This window comes from Stegodyphus dumicola, chromosome 11, assembly GCF_044657685.1.
Source record: "Stegodyphus dumicola isolate Sdum_Otavi_A_Nest chromosome 11, ASM4465768v1".
In the NCBI taxonomy this organism is placed as follows: domain Eukaryota; kingdom Metazoa; phylum Arthropoda; class Arachnida; order Araneae; family Eresidae; genus Stegodyphus; species Stegodyphus dumicola.
Window position 1 is genome coordinate 107,211,766 of NC_140778.1, and position 21,560 is coordinate 107,233,325.

Consider the following 21,560-nt stretch of genomic DNA (forward strand, 5'->3'; position numbering starts at 1 on the left):
ATGGACACTTATAACGTTTTTAACTTATTGTCAATTTTTTCAGTGTATCGCTCCATGTGGAATTAAACTAAAACTTTTCCATCATTAACAATAACAAATAATATTTTTTAAAAATTAAGTCAAAATTTTCTACTTAGGTTCAATTTCGTACAAAGAAAAATTTTAAAATACAAAAAAAAAAAAAAAAAAAGTTTAAAAATACTTTAATATGAGAAAAAACTGTATTAACATCAAGTGTCATTGACTACAAGTTTAAAGAAATGCATTTGAACTTGAGTGGATTAATAAAAAGTATTTCATTAACGATTGAAAATTAATTAATTAATAATTAATTAAATAAATAAAATTAATATGTGGAAAAAACTCTATTAACATCAAGTGTCATCTACTACAAGTTTAGAAAAATGTATCTGAACTTGAGTGGATGAATAAAAAGCGTTTTATTAACGATTGAAAATTTTAACAAGATATAGGGAGAGTGTGAGCTAATAGTAGGAATTTAAAAAGAAAAAAAAGACTCGAAATATAGGAACTCTGTCATGATATCTAGTAACAAACAGTGAATCTCTCGTGTTGTGAAAATTTTGTTCAGATGATCTCTGTCACGTTCACACGCAATTTTAATTTGCGTGTGAACATCGTCTGTCCTCCTGATCGATGAGATGCGCTTGTGTATAAAAATGTTACTCATTTCTGAAAACGGACAGTTGTTCCGTGACTATCTCGCGTGTACTCATGCAAAGATTTGTATCGTAGGTAAATTTCGAATTTCGAAACGCTCGAATGTCATGGAATTAAGCCGTGAAGAGATTTCTGATGAAGGTGTGGAGTTGAAGTCTCCTTTTCCTGTCATTCCTCCAGTCAAAGATTCCAAGTGGTAAGTGTATTATTCTTTATCTTGTCTTCTAATTAGAAATGACTATTAAAAAATAAAATATTATGAATAGAAATTAAACAATGGAACTGAAATAATTAATTCAGCTTTTTAAGTCAGGAAATTCAGAATAAATTCAGATCATTTCATGTCTTACTGAAAGAACCTGCATCTTTCAAATTTTACTAAAATTAAACTTTTTTTAGCACTCAATTATTGTAATGGCATTGTTGATTGAGGAAATCTAAAACGTACAGTGCCTCGCATTTGTTGTCGGTCAGTTGTGTTTTTTAGTTTTATTTACAAATTTCATGTACTAAATATTAGCAAAATCCATTTATTCTTCTTTAACATATACTATTTTGTAGAGTCATTAGGTTAGTTTGAAGAAGGAGACGTGAGAAATATGCAATGTCCTCTCTGGGACTCGAACCCTGGACCTCTCGAATACGCGCCGAGTGTGCTACCGTTACACACGACCGCATGCTGGAAGGAGAGAGAAAATACTTTATAATTTGTCTAGACTACATATGCATAAACATGCATAATACCAAAACGCCAACCTCATAAATATGTAATCCTCTCAATGCATACTCTTTTTGTATTTTGTACTTTTTTATTCTCAAACTGTTTTCCGTAATTTGTCAGAATTTCAAATTATGGTTTTTAATTAATTTAATTACTATGCTTACTTACATAATCAATTCCCTGTACCCTGTCAAATTATCTTTCTGTGTACAAGTACCACTAGCCCGCGAATGAAATGTAACCTTATGTACATAACTATTGTCCTATGTAACAATAGTTATTGTACATAACTATTGTTGCATAATGCAGAAGCATTATGCAACCTTTTAATAGTATCCAACATAAACCCAAAGCTTGGCACTGATGTGCCCGTATATACTATCTAACTAGAGAACATCTATATAGTTCTTTAGTTAGATAGTATAAACGGGGCTATACCATTTTTGTCAATGACAACGTCGTGGTGTCCACTATACTTGTTACTGTAATTGTACTGCAACTGTCATCCACTTGTTTTCAAAAAAGTTATTTAAAATGTTTTTGGTAAAAAAATTATGTATTCAAAATATTCTGAACATAAACTCACAGAAGTATTCGAACACTTTGAATAAACAGTTTATACTCAATAAAATCATGAAAATAACTATACATTCAACATTTCGTTGGATATCCGTCAGCTAAAATTACACTTATAAGGTATTTCTCCCACTTCTCTAGCGAGCCTTCGTGGTGTAGTGGTTCTGCACACTGAGCCGGTATTTCATAGGTCCGTGGTTGGATTCCCGGCGAAGGCGGTTGCATATTTTCATCTCTCCGGTCTCCAAACAAAACCTAATGTCTCTACAAGTGGCGCCCGAACTAAAAGGGTAGTGGATGAGGATTCTCCGCACCCAGAATTTGGTGACTAGGTCCCCTAAAATTGTAGTCGCCCTTTAAGAAGGGGAGTATATAAGATATTTCTCCCACTTCCCTAGCGTGCCTTCGTGGTGTAACGGTAGCACGCTAGGCCGGTATTCCAGAGGTCCGTGGTTCGATTCCCGGCGAAGGCGACTGCTAATTTTTCAATCTCTCTTGCTTCCAAAAAATCATAATGTCTCTATAGTGGCGCCCGAACTAAAAAGGGTTTTGGATCATGATTCTCCGTACCCAGGATTTGGAGACTAGGTCCCCTAAAATTCTAGTCGCCCTTTAAAAAGGGGAGTATATAAGGTATTTCTCCCACTTCCCTAGCGAGCCTTCGTGGTGTAGTGGTTTTGCACACTAAGCCGGTATTTCAGAGGTCCATGGTTCGATTCCCGGCGAAGGCGGTTGCTATTTTTCATCTTATCTGCTTTCAAAAAAAAAAATACCTAATGACTCTACAAGGGACGATTCTTGAATTAGTTTCCGTTCCCTTAAATCTTTGCGTAAGATCTTTTGACACAGATAACGATTCACTACATGCGCGCGCATGTTGGTGTCGTGTGCAGCGTCTAACAGTTTCTCGCACCTCAGACCTCAGGAGCTGACAAGCGAGGAGTTACACGATCTACATTCGCAGCAGCATACGGTGGTTCAACGAAAATTTAGTTTTAATGAGGAGCCAGAGATGGAGGAGGTTGTCCCTACAGGAGATATAAAGGAGATCCTGGGAATGTGGGAGAAAGTTGCTGGATAAAAATCACCCCGAAAAAGTCGCAACTGGTCGTGCATCGAAGTTGTTCAACGAAACTTACCTAATTCGTTTCCGCAATATCCTGAAAGGGAGGAAGAAACAAATCACCTTCGACAGTTTTTTTAAACGATCTGTAGGTGAAAATGAGCAAAGCTTGAAGAAAAAAGCGCAGACCAATGACGAAAATTAAGCGTTTTCGTAAGCACTTCACTTTTTCTTTTAATTATGTTTTTATAGAATGTGCATTTGTTATTTATAAATAAATGTTTTTTCTTGTAAATACATTTTTCTTATTCAAAAACTCTTAAAAAAAACTGAGGAGGTGCTTTGGGAGCTGGAACGGATTAATGGCATTTCAATTAATTTCAATGGGGAAAATTGCTTCGAGATACGAGTAATTTGACATACGCGCAAGCTTACGGAACGAATTAAACTCGTATGTCGAGGTACCACTGTATATTTATCAATATCTTTTCGTTTATTAAACTTACTTGATTCCTTCCTTCCCAGTTCTAAATTTAGGTTCAATCCAAATAAAATTCGCAGATAATTCTTTTTGATTTACTTTTTCAATTTGTATTTTTTAGAAATGTTTCGAAAAACATTGTTTGAATTATGACCTATAAAATATGTACCATCACCTTAAAGTATATTTATTTCTAGGCAACCCGCCAAAAATTACATTTTTTATTCATAATTTCCCGAGATATACGTGAATATATATATTGGTGTGTTTCGAAATTTGACATGTTTTATAACCGACAATAACGCCAAATGTGGTTTATGCACTTTTTAAGATTTGTTTGAAGAAGGAACGATGTACCTTTTTCTCCTGCGCAAGCACAAATAAAAAAACAGAAAGTGCTATAAATTAAGGATTTCACCAAGTGAATATTATTCTTGGTGCAAACTGGAAAAATGCGCCAAGATCGATTTTAAATTTTCTGCTACGTTCTCACCGAGTTTTACAAATTTAATATTTCGGCATAATTTCAGTCATAGAATCGAAAAATTGGGAAATGCAAAAAATCGGCATGTCATTTCAGAAAGGTCCAATTTATGTCAAAATACACTGTTATACATAAATCTAATATATATCCTAAGTCGCTATTTTGAGATATGAAAAACACAAATTTAATTTCGTCAATTTGCCCAGTAGAATGAGAAATATAGAACTGTCACGCCTTTTTTTTGTGCAGACTGTACCTAGGTGTATTTAATGGTGTATTTAATTATGGCAAAGCACACTAGGGCTATCTGCCTAAGGGCAAGGATGCCTTCGTGGAGGACTTTCTAAGGGAAACTGGCTCGTATACACGTTACACATGGGGAAAACCACAAAAAAAACCATGCAGCCAGCACTGTTCGTTCGCGGGATTCGAACCTCGGACCGAACTACCAGTGTTCAGCGACTTTACCGCTCGGCCGCTGGTGGGCCAGACTGTACCTAGAGATGCCAAATTGTACACATAAATAGTGATGTGCCCGAGCCTTAAGGGGAGTTGGAACCCCAAAATCTTCAAAAAATTGTGACTTCGGATTTTTGCATTTTCAAATTTTCTACACGTTTATCTTTCTAAAAATACCATTCTTTAATCTCTATGAAAATTAGAACTGTAAAAAAATCTAGTTTTAATTTGTCATCTACTGCTTTGATCAATGAGGATTTTTACATAAAAACGCGTTTTTCTCCAAACGTGATATTTTTATACTCGATGTACCTTTTCTCAGGAACTACTGCTCACAGGTATCTAAACTTTTTATGGCTTATTTATTAGGTTCCCTAATATTTACTGAAATGAGCTTTTTGTAATAAACTTTGAACAAAATCCTTTTTTATTTTTTTTTTATTTTTTTTTTTTTTTTTTTTTTTTTTTTTTTTTTATGTGAGAAAAGTGCTAAATGTTACTATGCCTAACAAAATATCCTGTAATTTACTCTAAAATTCAAAATGTTTCAAAAGCTCATTTCAGTATAATCAAATAGGTATACTTTAATTACAGAAAGAATTTCAAGCTTGTATCTACAGCAGATTTTGAGAAAAGGTACATCGAAAATAGCCAATTTAGTATTGTCGGTATAGGGGTTTCTGATACCCCTTAAACCACGAAGCCCGAATTTTGAATATCGAACTTGTTTTTATTTATTTTATATTTTAGGCGAATTTAACCTTAAATTTGAATTACCGATATTTTTCTTACAGGAACGAACTACCGAAATCTGCTGATGCAGAGAGTCAGCCTTTAAAACCTCCTGTTCTCTATCCAGACATCGGTGAACCCCACCCTTATCCATACTTTATCGGCCCTGATCTCATCTTCATTAAACCCAAGCAAGCAAAAAAGAAAGAGGTAAACTTTATTGTTTCATTACTTTATCACTTGCTGAATCTCCAAAATCGTATCCTTGTCGAGATGTGGAGATCTAAATTATAGGACTGATTTATGCACAGAAACAGAATCTTTTTACATGTACCTGTTACAAAGAAAATCTAAAAATTTCCTTCCCTTAAAAGTACTATATATTCCTACGCATAACGCGGGTTATCAATACAGAAAATAAGATCGAAATTTACGAGTGCGAATTATACCCCGAGTATAAAAATGGTAGATTTAAAAATAAAGAATTAGCATTAAAAAACGTATTTTGTGTGTTTCAATTAGCTGTGTCACCTGATACGAAGTCTGATAATGGCTCGGGTGGTGAATTTAATTCTGGCAATTTTACTTTTCCATCTGCTTAGCACACTTTTGCTGCTTCATTCTTAAATTCAAGAGCTCTGCAATACATGCGTAATTTATCCATCTTTTCCAACGACCACACTTCGATGAAGATTATAATCATAATTGGTATCGTAATAGAACGCACCAAGATTTAAATCAGAGTGCACTGTTCGTCTGGAGTGAGCAGTGCATATTCAAACGTTTTCCAGTCTTGCTTCCTGTAGCTCGTCCGTTTCAGCCGAAAGCTTGGAGCAGTGCGTACTCGAAGGTTTTCCAAGCTTGCTTCTCGTTGCTCGCCTGTTTCAGACGAACGGGCTTGAGCAGTGCGTACTCGATAGTTTCCAGGCCCGCTTCTCGTTGCTCGTTTATTTCTGAATCTCGTAAAGCCTTTTTCTCGTGCTTGAAGTGTAGATCGAGCAATCGATTTCCATTTTGGTGGCATAATTGATTTCACAGCGAAAGTAATGCTTTGTGACGACTATTTTGAATTCACTTTCGAGAAAAACAAAGAAAATGCTTGCGATGCAATAACACTCGTGTTAATACGTGAAAAATTAAATATTTTACGTTTTGCTGAGCGATAACATACTTTAGAATATTTTAATTTGGTTAGGGACAACACATTTCTGTCAAACAGCCGAGTTTGTTTATTAAATTCGAGACAAATCAATATAATTGCAATTTCCAAAGCGGTAGTTTTTTTGGTACTTTTCCGTTTCGCCGGCGCAAATCTCGCCAAGCAGACTTTTTGGCGACAACATACAGTATACACATAAAAAATATTAAAAAAATGTTAGTTCTAAGAATTTTTTATTTTGAAGGCATAAACATTTTAATATCGCTTAAAATTTTATAAAAAGCCAATAAATAAAGACAATAAATTTGTAAAAAGACATTAATTTAAGCATTTACTATGCTTTCATGGTTCAACATCCTGATTCGCCGGTTCGTATCACGTGAACCCAAGCGACCTCATCTCACGTAAACTACTCTACAAAAATCTAATGCTCTCAGTAATTATCTACGTTAATTTCAAGTTAAATCTTAATTTGGAACACAAGTTTAAATGCAAGAAATATTTCAATTCGTACGAATAGCTTACTCAGAAATTGTGTAAAACTGCAGTGCTTTACTTCGCTAATGCATTCTCATTAGAATTGATGAATTTAACCCTTGACTTTACCTTTTCTATATTTTCGGCTTCGGATAAGCGCTGTGATTGCATACTAATTGACTTAGACTAAAAATGGCCTTAGACGTAAAACTGTACTATCTGATAAAAATTCTATGTAATTATATGCCAGTATTGAAAGAAACAATCAATCTGATAAGAAAAAGGTGTGACTTGTTTTGAAAATGAGGCGTAAAACGTTAACAGCTAGAATATTCTGTTTGGTATCGGTTGTACCATTATTGGCGACTTTATCGCTTGCGCCGGCAAAACGGAAAAGTACCGTTTTTTTTTTTTATATTGCCGAGTTTTCTGATTATATTTGAAACATGCATAGCTTACGCTTTATACAGTGACAACGCAAAGCTATTAAAACGTTGAAATTTAATCAAAAGTTCGTTAATTTAGAGTAAAAGTATAAGGAGTGCGAACCCCAGGGACTGGTTTTTGAGAGATCGTATGCAGACATTGACCTTCCTCTTGTTTTGAAGGTCGAGTGTGGACAATTTTATAAAGATCGTAATTAAACTGTATATTTGTATAAAAGACAAGCAAACATCCATCTTTTTATACAGAGATAAATTTAAATTGTTGTTTGCTGCAAAAATTATTAAAATAACTGTCGTACTATTAATCATCTACCATTTTACAAAAGTAAAGTATTTCCAACAGATTCAAATTCAGTGCAGTTTTAACTATATTGTACAAAATCTGAAGTGGCCAGTGCATGACCTTCCGCTAACTTCATATTAAGGCATGGAATTGGCAGAATATCAACGATCTTTACGTGAACTATCTCTTCCAGTTCACCTTTAAGAAAAAATAAGATCTAATTAGCCCAAAACGCATTAGCCCAGAAGGACTATTAATTTCGTTTTGATATTTTGTGTCGAAAACGTTAAAAGTCTGAATCACTTTTCAAAATTTTGCCATCAAATATTATCGCCCTGTATTATATTTAAAGAAATTAAATAATGAAGAATTTGCATAAATGTAGGTATGTTTCTCGCATTATGATAAAACAACGTGCATTTGGAAGGCCAAATTTAGAATTTGTTTTATTATCCATTTCCTATTTTGTAAAGCATTTATGAATTTTGGTTAAAAAACTCTACGATTTCAAAGCGAGCAATGGCAACACTACGGAAAAAAATTATCTCTATCGGTGAAACTGTGTATTGTAAATTCTGAAGATATGCCGTTTTGCTGTTTTTAAATATTTTGTGATATTGCTGTTGAATTGAATTTTATGTGGTTCAAGTGCGAAAAACATGATATTTAATAAATAAAGGTAACACAAAAACCGTTAAAAAAACGCCTTTTACGCGTAATATAAAATCTGAAAGTCTTTCAAATTTTCTTTTTTTATTAATACTTTCTTTTGTATATAAATTCAATGTTAATTACAAACACAGTTTCTTTTCTAATATTCTATTCTCCAAACCAATTAATGGGCAATGATAGTAATACATCCTCACGTACATATCTGTTTCATGCTTTGATTTGAAAATATCGTATCCGTAATACTATTTCCTCTTGTCTAATAGTATTTCGAATTGAAAAATAAATGGCTTCACAATCATAAAATCTTTAAAAGCAGCGTATCTTCCAGAATTTCCGATGGAGTGCAAAGTTTTGCCCTACATTTCTTTTCATATTAATTGCATTATTTATTTTTCTTCTTATACTATTTCTTTAACTGTATTCGAATCCGTGGAGACCAAAATCTGTTCCTCTTATACATCTCAAAAACCCATATATACGAATTTTTGTTGGAATAGATTTCTTTCCCACTTGTCAAGTAGAATACTACAGTATTAGCAATAACCTACTTAAAGTAAAGCGATTACTTCTCACTTGGAGATCTCTGTGCGGTTTCATCCATTGTATACAGTTTCTCCTTAGGACATAATTGTAACTGAAAGCATCAATAGCTGAACGTTGACGCTACACAAAGGAGAGGGAAGGTGCATTCAAATAAGAGAGCTACTTTTGGTCGCTTCCCAAAAATGATTGGTATGCCATCTAACAACCCCTGAGACCAATGAACCATGCACTAATGTGATTGGGGAAAAGCAGATAGAAAAGGGTCGCAGGTGTTTGGGCGACTTCGCTGTGAAAATGTTAAAAATAATACTTAGCGATAACATTTAGTGGCAGCTCCTTTTATCTGAATCGTGATTCCACACAAAAGTAAAAAGAACACAAAATCAATGCTAATATAATTTAATTACTTTATAACGAGAGCTCGTCTTCGTAATGAACTTATTCTCGTTGCCTTTAACATAATTCCAACAATACATTTAGTGCTTCTAATTGCAATGTGTTGTTCACAATCACATACCTACACTCGTTAAAAGTGAAATTGTAACACCATGACGGATTGCGCAAAGTGATATGAAAATAACAGAATCGGTAGACATCAGAGACATACGCAAATGATTAAATTGATGTGCGCATCTGGTCAGTTTCCAGATAACCAGTTTCCGCCTATAAAGACCAGTAGCTTAGCTCGCTGTGTATATGACATCAATGATGGATTGTTGTAACGGAAATATTGAAGAAGGATAGAAAATGCCTCGGAGACATGAGTGAGCTGAATACCAGCAGTTATCGTTTGAGGAAAGAGAACGTATCCTAGAATTGCATGAGCGCGGTTTGTCGATGCGCGTAATTGGCAGTCGTGTCGGACGGGACGCAAGAACATTTCAGAGATGTGTGGCATGATGGACGCAAGACCATCTGAGAACAAGGCAAAAAGGCATCGGGTATTGTTTTCAGACGAATCCCGATTGTGGGCAGATTTTCGGAGAACGTTACCTGCCAGCCCATATCGGCACACCGGAACCCCACATCGAGCTTCATGGCGTGGAATGGCATGATGATCCGGTACATAACACAAATAATTGGTCCACTTGTGCAGATCGCCCCCGGCACGTTATTGCAGCAGGACAATGCCCGCCTCAGGTACAAGATCACACTCTGAACAGCCTCAATAGAACTGACATCCTTCCCTTGCCGGCTGCCTTCCCCGATCTCTCTTCCATCGAGCATGTGTAGGCTGCAATCGGACGTCACAGACGCATACAGTAGTGAACCTGAGAGTAGCAATGGACTCGGCATCGAAAGAAATATCTCAGGGAACTATTAATAGCCTCATAGACAGTATGCCTCGCAATTTAGAGGCTAGTTTAGCTGCAAGTGATGGTCATATTAGATACTGAATCAACAGGTTAATTTTTCATATTTTTGTTTACTTCTTTAATCTTCTGCATATGTGTCTTATCTTTCCGATCCTGATATTTTCACATCGCTAAGCGCATTCGTTCGTGATGTTACAATTTCACTTTTGAAGAGTGTATTTTAAATATCAAATTTTAGAACCTTTGGCTCAACTCCAAACATATCTTTTACAAAAATCTGTTTAAGAGCTTCAAACAAATTATCACTTCTTGTTCATAAATTTCAGCCGAAATTTAATTTTGTTACGAAATGTCCAGGCGTGGTAAGATAGCTTCCGCAAAGCAGGTTTAGGGTTGCCATAAAATGGCAAGGGAAGGCAACGTTGTCACATTTCGCAAAAAATCGCTCATTTGGCGTCAAAATTGGCGATATGCCATGGACGGATGAGGAGCCTTCTGGAACGAATTCTGACTAGTTTAGCCCAGAATGTTCTCGAACATAAGCCAAAAACTATATAAACCCTGCTGGTCCGCAGTGAGTGAGTGCCTCGTCTAGAGGGCGAGATAGTCTCGAGTTAGTCAGTCCGTGCTGAGTCGATCGAGTTGATAGCCGAGCAGCGAGTGCCGAGTGGGTCGTCGAGTGCATCGAAGAGTCTCTTAGTGTATCGCGGTTAGTGCATCGTCGAGAGAGTTCGTTAAGCTCCGGGAACGACTGAACCGCAGACTCGGGAGTTGTGCTCTGTGTGTAGTCGAGTGCATCCCGAGTTGTATCGTGGAGAGTCTCGAGAGTATTGAGCTGTACTCTAGTGCTTTGCCGTGAAGCTGTCTTCATCGTGATAGCCTGATAGCCTGAAGGCTGTGTCGCTAATTGTTCCAGCGTGTTTACAGTAGATCTTCGACGGCTGTAAAAAGTGACTTTGAAGCTGTCCTGATTAATATTGGCTAAATAAAGTGTGTTTCGAAACTTAATCAAGTGTCGTATTCACTCCAAATCTAGGAACCCCGTACGAACGTGAAGGAAGAAAACGCAACAACTGGTGTCAGAAAATAACGTAACAATATGTTATTCCTGTTCATGTAAAGTCTTAAATGCTAAAATTCAAAAGTTTTTGATTATATTTTACTACAGTCTTCCATTAAAACCTGTTATGAGCCTCGTAGTAAAGTACCACTATAACATAGTTGCTATAGCTATAGATATAATACATATACCAAAGAACGAGAGACGCCAAGATAATGTAATGTATAATGAAATCTCTAAATTAACTGCTTTTATTTTATAGATTACTCCACCGCCACCTCCCATAGTTCCAGCTACAATTCCGCCTCCACTTCCAATTGAGAGTCCCACGTAAGTAAAACGAAGCCTTATGATTATGTTAGGTTATTTATAAACTTGTGAAACATTAAAAAATTTCATAACAAATAAACTATTCAATGAACCAAATTTTATCGTACTGAAAATAAGCAAATTCTTTAAGATTTCTACATATTTCATAGAAGCTCAATGCGTCTACATCTGTTAATACCGCAGACATTTATGCGTCTTTAGAAGGATTTAAATAGCCGTGCAGAAAAACTGGCTCATACCATAGTTGAAATGAAATAGTCATGATAGCCAGGTCGTAGAATCAAAATATGAAAAATAAATCGGTATGTCATTTCAGAAAATGTCCAATTTTGTGTCAGAATACCTATGTTAGAACAATGTTATTTGTAAATCTAATATAGAGGCTAAGTCACACTTTCGAGACATGAAAACAGAAAATTAAATTTCGTCAATAGGCCCAGTGGAACGAGAGATATAGAACTGATTTTTTGTTGTGTAAGGTGTACGTATGTATTACGTATGTCTTATGTTACGTACGTATGTATTACGTATGTACGTATGTCGCCAGTAGGATCTTTTATTAATTACAATAATGTTGAGAATGTTCTTCAAAATTATCAATTGGATACATTATATACTATTAAAAATAGTATAGTTCAATTTATATCAATCAAATATTTTATAATATCCATAACCTAAACGTTCTATTTATTAAAAAAAGAACACATTTACTGTTTTTAACTTACAAATAGATTAACTGTGAAAGATAAATTAAAATTGTATGTTTATTGGATGGTAATATTCTGAGAATGTTTTTCCACGTGGAAAATAAGTTAAAAACTTGTGACATCTGTGTTCAAGTTTTACTATTAAAATGATATTTAATTAACTCTTTCCTTTCTGCCTGCACAAGATTCGCTCATTCTAGAACTTATATAGTAGATATAGGTGGTAAGCACTTCGACTGTAAAATTTAGAGATTTATGGACAGAGTGCGAGAGTCTGGCCTGCATTCTGTTGCTCTGGGGAGTGAAGAAAACAGACTGTTTGAGACTCTAACTCTGGTCTCGCTGAGAAATCCTAAGTGTGGGTTTGAAATTCCGTCGCTGTGTAGGCAACTTTGTCTAAGTAACCCAGTCTCTAGCCAAAATAAATTTAAATTTCTGCAATTATGTTCTTTCGGAAAGGAGGCTTTGGCTTTTAAACCAAGTCCAGGTTGTTTCGTAAATTTGTGTATTAAAATGATAAATAAAATGTGTATTAAAAGGATAAAAATTATTTTTGAATTTAAGCAATCACAAATAGTGGTAAAATACACTTTTAAGTGTTTTATTTCTGTGTCTGTCTGTTTGATGGTTAATTATTCTAGCGTTGCTAATTCACCTCACAGAACAGAAATAACATTTTATTGATAATGTATTGATAAAGCTAAGTTATTTGGAACCCACAAAAAATATTACGATTGCCCCCCCCCAAAAAAGTGAAAAATAGTTACGATTTTCTACGGTTACGTAAACTACGATTAATTTACCAACAGAGTCATATATAGTCGATTTAGATTGGATTGTATGAAATTAAATACCACCCTGTTATTTCAAATGAAAAGTGTCGAGTACGCAAGAAAAATAAAATTTTACGATAAGAATTTTAATAAAGACAAAAAGAATTTAATAATTTGGTGACCGTTTCTACATCTTGTCATAACTATTAAAAACAAAAGTTAAGAAAGCACCAGGATGTTTACAACCGGTACTAATTAATTTACAGTGTGATATATTTCTCATTTCAAGATTTGAAGATACAAATCTAATCAACTTTTATTCGTACTTTTAAAAAGATAAATTTCCCCCAACTACGAATTTTTTCATTAACAATCGTCGCTTTGCTTGGGATACATTTAAATGTGAACAATTTTTCTTCCGTAGTTGAAATTTAGCAAGTCTAAAAAAATTACCTGATTCATCTATGTGCGTCTGCGATCAGTGATAAGGATAAATATCATTTTTTCCTAAGGAAATAAACTGTGTAAAACTCGAAACTGCATCGAAGTTGTAATATGAAATGGAGACGTTTATAATTATTTACATGCAAACACAAGTATTTCTCTGCACGTATTTTTTTAATTAAGGAAATAAATACAAAACTATTCGTGTTCCACGAAGTATTCCACGAGACTTACAGATGTAAGTATATGACTCACAGTACAAGGAGATATAGTTCAACAATAAAAATATAATATCTAAGTCTGGAGAGAGCAAAGAAGAAATATAAAATATGAATACTATTATAATAAAAATACTAAAATATACCATCAATAATTAAACTATACTCCTATAAAAGAAAAGAAAAAATTCATAATTACACAATAATAGTACTCCTATAAAGTACTCCTATAAAAGAAAATAAAAGAATTAATAATAACACAATAGTAGTAAACATGAAATAATACTTATTAATAATACTGATACAAAGGGAAAATGGTACATCATCAATACAATGCACCAATACATAAAGTAATCATATGTAGACAACACGCAAAATAATACAATGACACATAAATGTTAAAAATCCATTCATATAAATGATAATACTGAACGTTCAAAGAACACATAAAGAAGCGCAATACTGCAAAGGTTTCGGAGTTCCTAAAAAGTTCATAGAAAACAGGAGACCAGAAAACAGACAGCTACCCTAAACTCATTTTAAATGCATTTCTGGCACTCGCATGCAACCTACAATGCAATAAAATATGTTCCAGATCCTTCACAGCATCGCCACAAGCATAGAGTTGGTTAGTAAACAATATTGAAATGAAGTAAGTAAATTCCAATGACCGGTCAAAATCTTGAGTAAGTTTATAATCCGGTTGAAAATGCGTAAGTCGTTGAAAAGTACTTGGGAAAAATCTCTTAGTCCACTGGGTCGTCGAAGAAGCAAGATATTCAGTATTCCAATCAATCATAGTTTTCTTCCAAGCCGTATGCTTCCAATAAGACTTGGGAGCAGACGACATTAAATCAATATCAGGATAAGTCGTTTGCTTAGCCAAATGGTCAGCCCTCTCACTACCGAGAATACCACTATGGCCTCAAACCTAGGAAAAATGAATATCTCCAGTGTGTCCAACCGCATGTAATATACAGTGAATTTTTCCATCACCAGTTTTTCAGTCGATAGTGTAACATGTGAAAGAAAGTGAATCTGTGCAAGTAATATATTTAAACGTCTCAATCTTACGACAAGAGTTTTGTATCCATTTAATGGCAAGACTTGAGCTCAAAAGCTCGGCTTCTAAAACACGACCTACATCTGGTATTCAATATTGTATAGCTACATTCTTCCTGCCATCTTCCTAAATAACAAATGCAAGCCCAATATTTCCATTTCACTTACTACCATCTATTGAACAAATAATTCTATAGCTTGGAAGACATTATCAATATAAATAACAATTGTCACAGGGTTTCTGTCTGAAGGGTGAGGTAAATTTGGAAAAGAAATCAGCTCATTCAAAGGATTGTAAGATTTGTTATTAGAAAGTCTATCTCTAACATCTAGTTCCTTTAAGGCTATTAAATCAATAGGCGGAAGAGCAGAAATAACAAATGCTGCCTCATAATAATCAGTCCTGTAACTACGAATAATGGGGAGTAGAAATCTTCTTTGAAGATTCTAAGGAGTTTACAGTTTATTTTCTAAGGAATTTACAGTTTATTTTCTTCCTTAATTAATTCACTCAAGCTCTTGAGGCAGAGGAAATGAAGGGACCAAGGGCCTCAGTTACAGCCAAAAACATCTCGGACAGAAACGTCCTGGATAAAACAACGCAAGGAGAAAACGTCGTGGTACAAAACATCGCGGGAGAAAACATCGCAGAGAAAACATTGCATTTTAAAATATCGTGGTCAAAAATAAAGCGGTTCATAAACTTGACAGTTTAAAAACACAGTCGTCAAAAATATCGTGGTAAAAAATAAAGTATGTACAAATCATCGCATACATGGGTTTTTCAAATCGCATAGTGACATATTATGTAACTGAATTTCTTCATAACTAACAAATTGACATCCAAAAAATTGTTTGAATGCTATACATAAAAATATTTAGGACACATTAAGAATAAATGGAAACAAAACAATATGTAATTTTCAATAAAACAGTATCAGATTAACAAATGTGAAGGAAAATAATTTGATCATTAACTAAGCAATTTTTATACAGGTAACCTTACGCAGTTATTTATCTTATAAACATTTAAGTTGCATTAATTTTTTACTCAATTTAAGTTTTTAAATGCTTAAGTTTCTTTCTTATTTTTTCAGCAAAAATTTATTAGTTCATTCAAATATATGAAATATAAAAGTAAAAGAATCCCTCTTTACTCCTTGAGCTCTATGATCTTTATACGAACATGCATTTACAGCTTTCAAAACCTGAAAACGCATGTATGTTATATTATCGTCATGCGATGATTTGTAGGTATTTTAATTTTTACGACGATGTTTTTAAACAGCGAACTTTTTGAACCGCTTTATTTTCGACCACGTTATTTTGTACCACGATGTTTTCTCTTTGCGATGTTTTCTCTTTGCGATGTTTTCTCCCACGATGTTTTGTACCACGACGTTTTCTCCGCGACGTTTTCGTCCGCGATGTTTTCGGAGGACACCGTGACGTCATGCCTATTCCATCTATTCTACCCTCCTTGGTATGTACATTGCGCGGAATGTTAAATGTTGTCATATTTTCTTTTTTATATTCGCTATACTATTTTATATTTGGAATGTAAACTGATGAAAATATCTAAGTGATTTTGCTCCATATATCTTTAGCTTTGAAATTGTTGCTGCTTGACGTGGTAAAATGGGCTCCAAATTTTTCGTTCATTTTTTTTACATTTATGGTAGGTTTATTCGCAAATTTTGCTAGAACTATGAACGCACAAACATACTAATTCTGTGTTTGAAAGCAGTGGAATGTATCAAAATGTTTAATTTAATTATTCTTTGCTGTGAAGCTGTGGATAACAATGACTTATACAGCAATTTAAAATTGAATCCTAAGTCCTAAAGTTTTTCTTTTTGGAAACAGGTAAGGTGTGATTTCTATATATTTAAAACTGATAATTTTAAGATTCCAATAATACAATCAATACGATGTTATAAATTTCGTGATTAGTTTCGCGATTTTGGATTCTGCGAATAGTTTTGACGTTTATGTGATGTCTAATTTTTAAAGTATGAGTTGCCTACTTTAGCTAATGTTCACTTTAGTTCTTATTTATTATTACTCCTAGTTTTAGCAGTGACATCACCGTCTTGATTAATTTGTTTGAGGAAAGTGAAGAGAAAGAAATGGCAAAGAAAAGAAAAAAAGGAGGAAAAAAATTGCGTGGCTTCGGCGTGTAGCTTATAACGATTACGTGCGTTCTTATTTAATAAAAAGAAGCACTCGAAAAAGAAGTTCAATAATACATTTTATTTTAAGGAATTTGGTTCTTCTATCCCCCGCCTAAATACAAAACTATTAAAAAACGTATTGTAATTTCGACAAGCCGGTAGAGACCGCAAAAAAAAAAAACAAAAATATTACAAGCATTAAAATAAATTTTGATGCGGAAACCATATGACTTCCTTGTCCGGCTATGCAATTATACGCGTATTTTGCTGCATTTCATTTAAACTTATTTCCTCGAATTTCATTGGAGATATATTTCTCATTAATTCAGTTCTCACTACGCGGCAAGGCAAAAACACATAATACCTCATATCTTCATAAAAAATTGAAAGCAATAAAGAGACATAAAACACTAAATACAATTAAAACAATTAAAAAACAGTTTTTAAATTAAAATTAGGGTTTCTAAGCAAAAACAAGTAATTCGGCCAGCGGGCAAGAAGGCAGATTTTTCGGTGCACAAAACTGAACGTTTACTTTTGGTCCCACTCGGCAGAAAGACACTGAAGGTGCAGAAAGTGACTTAATTCACTATTCTGCTAAGTTCCAAATGTGAAATATATGGCTGTACGTTAGTCTTAGCCGCACTTGAACAACTTTTAAATCACAGAGCACATAGGGTGTCATCTCAATAAAAAAGAAACTGTAGCTCCCCTATTGTTAGACATTGAGAAAGCGTTTGACAAGATTTGGCATGCAGGCCTCCTTGTCGAACTCATAAATTACCAGCTTCCTCTAGAAATGATCGTCCTCATAGCAAATTATCTAGGCAGCAGATCATTCCAATTGAAGATTAAGAATACTCTTTCAGCTAAAATATTTATCCTTGCAGAACTACCGTAAGGAAGTTTAATTTCTCCTATTTTATTCAATTTATATATCAATGATATGCTTAATATCACAAACACGATTTTTGCCTACTATGCGGATGATACCGCTATTATGTATAACTTTCTCAATCCAAACCGTGCTAAAGAGAAATTACAAGTTGCTGCAGAGATCCTCTCTAAGTGGTTTATCGCGTGGAAGATAAAGATTAAATACAGCCAAGACCCAAATAATATTCTTCAGATCAAACCTAAAAAAAGTCAGCAGTATCACACTAGATGACGCTACTGTTCCCAAAGTAAAATGCCTAAAATACCTTGGAATTATGTTAGACGAAAGATTAACATTTAGACCACATACCCTTCATGTCAGAGAAGAAACACACAAAGCTTTTATGTCCATTTAATGCTCTACTTGGTAGAAATTCCCAGCTACAACTTAGCACCAAAGGAATTTTGAATTTACAAGTTATCAGATCTATCCTGCTATATGCAGCCCCGGCGTGGGCTGCCAAGGCCAGATCAAATCGACAAATGCTTCAAAAACTTCAAAATAAATTTTTGAGAATAATCAAATTCACCGTGGTTCGTAAGAAACACTGTAATATATCATGGTTTAAAACCTTTGCAATCAGACAGCGAAATTCTAAAGCATTCTCACGATTTCTACACGAAATGTGACAATCACGAAAATGCCATCGTAAGAAGCATAGGAGACTATGACTTTAGGTAATACAGCGGTTCAAAAGGCCAAGAACGATCCATCACAACGAATTGTGGTGATCGTTGTACATAATAAATATTTTATTCTTCAGTTTTATTTATTCATTTACTTACTCCTTATTATAATTCTTGTCAAAGCAGGATAAGGACTAGCGGTCAGAGCGGGTATAGACTTCGATCATTGTATGTTAATTTGTTTAAAAATATTCTACTAGTTCTACACGGCGATACTCAGACTCCAACGAAACGCCATAGAAGTAGGGCAATACATCTGTAGCGGTTAAGATATGCAATATGCAAAGATATGTTAAAGGGATATGCTAACTGCCATTGCAATTGCTATATTGCTAATCGACTATATTTGCCTTTATGGAAGACTACAGCACGAAAGGTGCATGAGCGAGTTCCAAAATTTTGGATTTTTATTGTCTTATTCAAGAGTATCCGAAAGGGACAAATAAAGACCGCTTGGTCGTACACCACTTACGAAAGTGATGACCTATAGAAGTTAACCTATGATCTAAGGGGGGGGGGGAAAATCCTTCTCTTAAGCTCCGTAATATTAGCCCTTACGTTGACTTCCTTGAAGTCGGTGCAGTGAAATTTAAGAAATGTGCAAAAATTGAAGCTTTAAAAGCTGTGTTATCTGGTCCTACCCAAGCAATTGGAATTAGTTCTGAAATCGGTATCTGTCACATGAGCACAATGACTGGATATTTGTTTACTAATATAGACTTGTTCCTGTGCCATCCCGTAAATGGGATTTTGATTACAACAAAATGAAGTAGAAATTGTTAAAATAAATACATAAAAAAAAAAAAAAAACTTGAAAGCTTTGAATTTTACATTACACCCGAGGAGCCATTTTTTTTTTTTTTTTTTTTTTAACGTTTTTTTACTTATTAAGTATCATGTTCTTCACACTTAAAGCATAAAATTCAATTCAACAGCAACACTTCGAGCTGAGACTTTGAGCGAGTAAAAGTCACACATTTTAGCATATTTTGTACTGAGGCAAGGCCACCTTATACTCAAGGCCTGCCAGACTGAACGAAATTCCGTTTCCCAGTTTCCAGTGGCTTTCGCGAAATTCATCACTAGGTGGCGCTCGCATTCTGCTACACTTTTACTGTACGTTCTCTATTTGTATAACGTGGCTCCTTATTAACAAAAAATGTACTTTATTTAACCGTGCCGTTGTAACTAATAGTAACATAGGATGGTATATTGTTACGTGCTATACTGAAAAGTTTTCTTCCTCTTAAAAAAAAATGTTTACGATTGTATTTAAATAATTAATCGCAGCATATAACTGTAGGAGAGATAGCATTTCCATCAGTTTCATGTAATACAGGTTTAATACAAATACATAATACAAAATTTCTCAAACAAAAGCCATCATCACGTAAAATTTTAAAGCTTTAAAATTCTTTTGATATGTTTCTTTCCCTCAGCTTTTTGTACATAAACAAGCTTCTTAATATGTGTGTGTACGTGTGTTCAGCTTCATATCATTTTTTCGTCCTCCCAAAATAAAAATATTATATTTTTTTTTATCATACTGGAGATAATCTCTGTTTTCTGCATAAATGATATTTTAACCTACATATATATAAATATGAATTTAATGCAATTAGAATTTTAAAATGCATCCACGTATATATTTTATAAGAAATGCTAATTGCGTTAGCTTTTTTACGAAATTTATTACTTTTTAGCTCTCGTATTTGTTATCATTGATCCAGAAACATTTGAATGCTGTCTGTACTACCTTCAAAAGTTTAAAGCCCATATCTCATTTAAATTAGTGTGATGTATCAGTATGCTGTGCATGAATTTGTGTCTATCTGGTTGCGTGTTTTGTGGTTGCACTTGAAGTAAGAGAGATTCGTGTCCTATATATGTATGTAATTAGTAGAGTTTACGAAATATGGCTTTATTTTTAAAAATATGCTGTCAATGATATCGAAATACTTGGTATTCAACACCAGCAGTCTCAAATTTTATATTCTCTCCGTCTCAAACTAGTTGCTACAATTCGGTCAAAAATTTTGTCCCAAATTAGATGCTACATTTCAAGTAGGTGGGGTTTTAAATAATTTTCGATGCAGTTTAGTAGATGGACATCAGTAAAATTATAAGATGTACTACGAGGAATGTAACGCTGCATATTAGTTTTTCATTCTCAGTTTTTACTTATTTTGGGACAATGTTATCGATGCAAATTTAGAGCGTTCGCAAGCTCTTAAAACACGCCCTGTTTTGTAAGGACTATACCACCCGTATTTCAGAAAGATCGCGTTTATGTAATTAATGCAAAGCATCGAGAGCTGTCTGCCTAAGGTGAGGGATAACTTCGTGGAAGAATTTCTAAGGAAAATTGGCTCGTATAGACAAGACAGATCATTGAATTTACATTTAATTAGCCTGAAGATTTTAAGCGATTACTGATGGAAGAGTCCTTACACAATAGGGCGTGACTTAAGGGTGTGCGAAAGCTGGATTTTTGAAACTAATTTAGTACTTATTTAAGGAGGGAATGCTTGGTAAGTAAAGTTGTTGTTAATTCATAACGTAGCACCCTGAAATTTCTGGAAAATGTGCAAACAAAATCATAAAATCTTCAGTATCAATAATCAGTACTCAAATGTAGCTACTAATTTGGGACAGAGGGAGTATATGATTCATTGTAATTAATATATGCTGCCTGTGATATGATTAACATAATTAACTTATTTTTAATCGGAGGAAATTTAAGAGGCTGTTGGAAAAGACATTAAATTGACAAAAATATATTCCTGTATGGACTTTATGAAGTGTTACAGCTACAACCACTTTCCTTATAAACTGCGCTCATTAAAAGACTAAAGCAATTCGTTTCCCTAGTACCATTTATTTGAAAATATCTTTTCCTAGTGCACTTTAATGCGATCTACTGGCAAAAACTCTTTAGTAGTTAATGACCAGAAAAAAATAAGTCATACAGTTGTTATCACGGTCTTTATGTAACTCATATCTCGCATCTTCGCGTCAACCAATTTCAAGTTGATGCGGTAAGATGTAATGTTAAAGTAACGAGAAATTGTATCTA

The 21,560-nt window shown here is 34.2% G+C and overlaps 1 protein-coding gene across 2 annotated transcripts in view; it reads left to right on the top strand.

Annotated features, from left to right (window-relative positions):
• The first annotated feature begins 745 nt into the window (after positions 1 to 745).
• LOC118192442 (uncharacterized) overlaps positions 746 to 21,560 on the top strand; it is a 299,890-nt gene continuing 279,075 nt past the window's right edge. For both annotated transcript variants that reach the window (XM_085827054.1, XM_085827055.1), the window contains exons 1-3: positions 746 to 877; positions 5,260 to 5,407; positions 11,416 to 11,483. In XM_085827054.1, the coding sequence (XP_085683180.1) occupies positions 789 to 877; positions 5,260 to 5,407; positions 11,416 to 11,483 (305 nt within the window). In that variant the 5' untranslated portion in view covers positions 746 to 788. The remainder of the gene's footprint in view (positions 878 to 5,259; positions 5,408 to 11,415; positions 11,484 to 21,560) is intronic.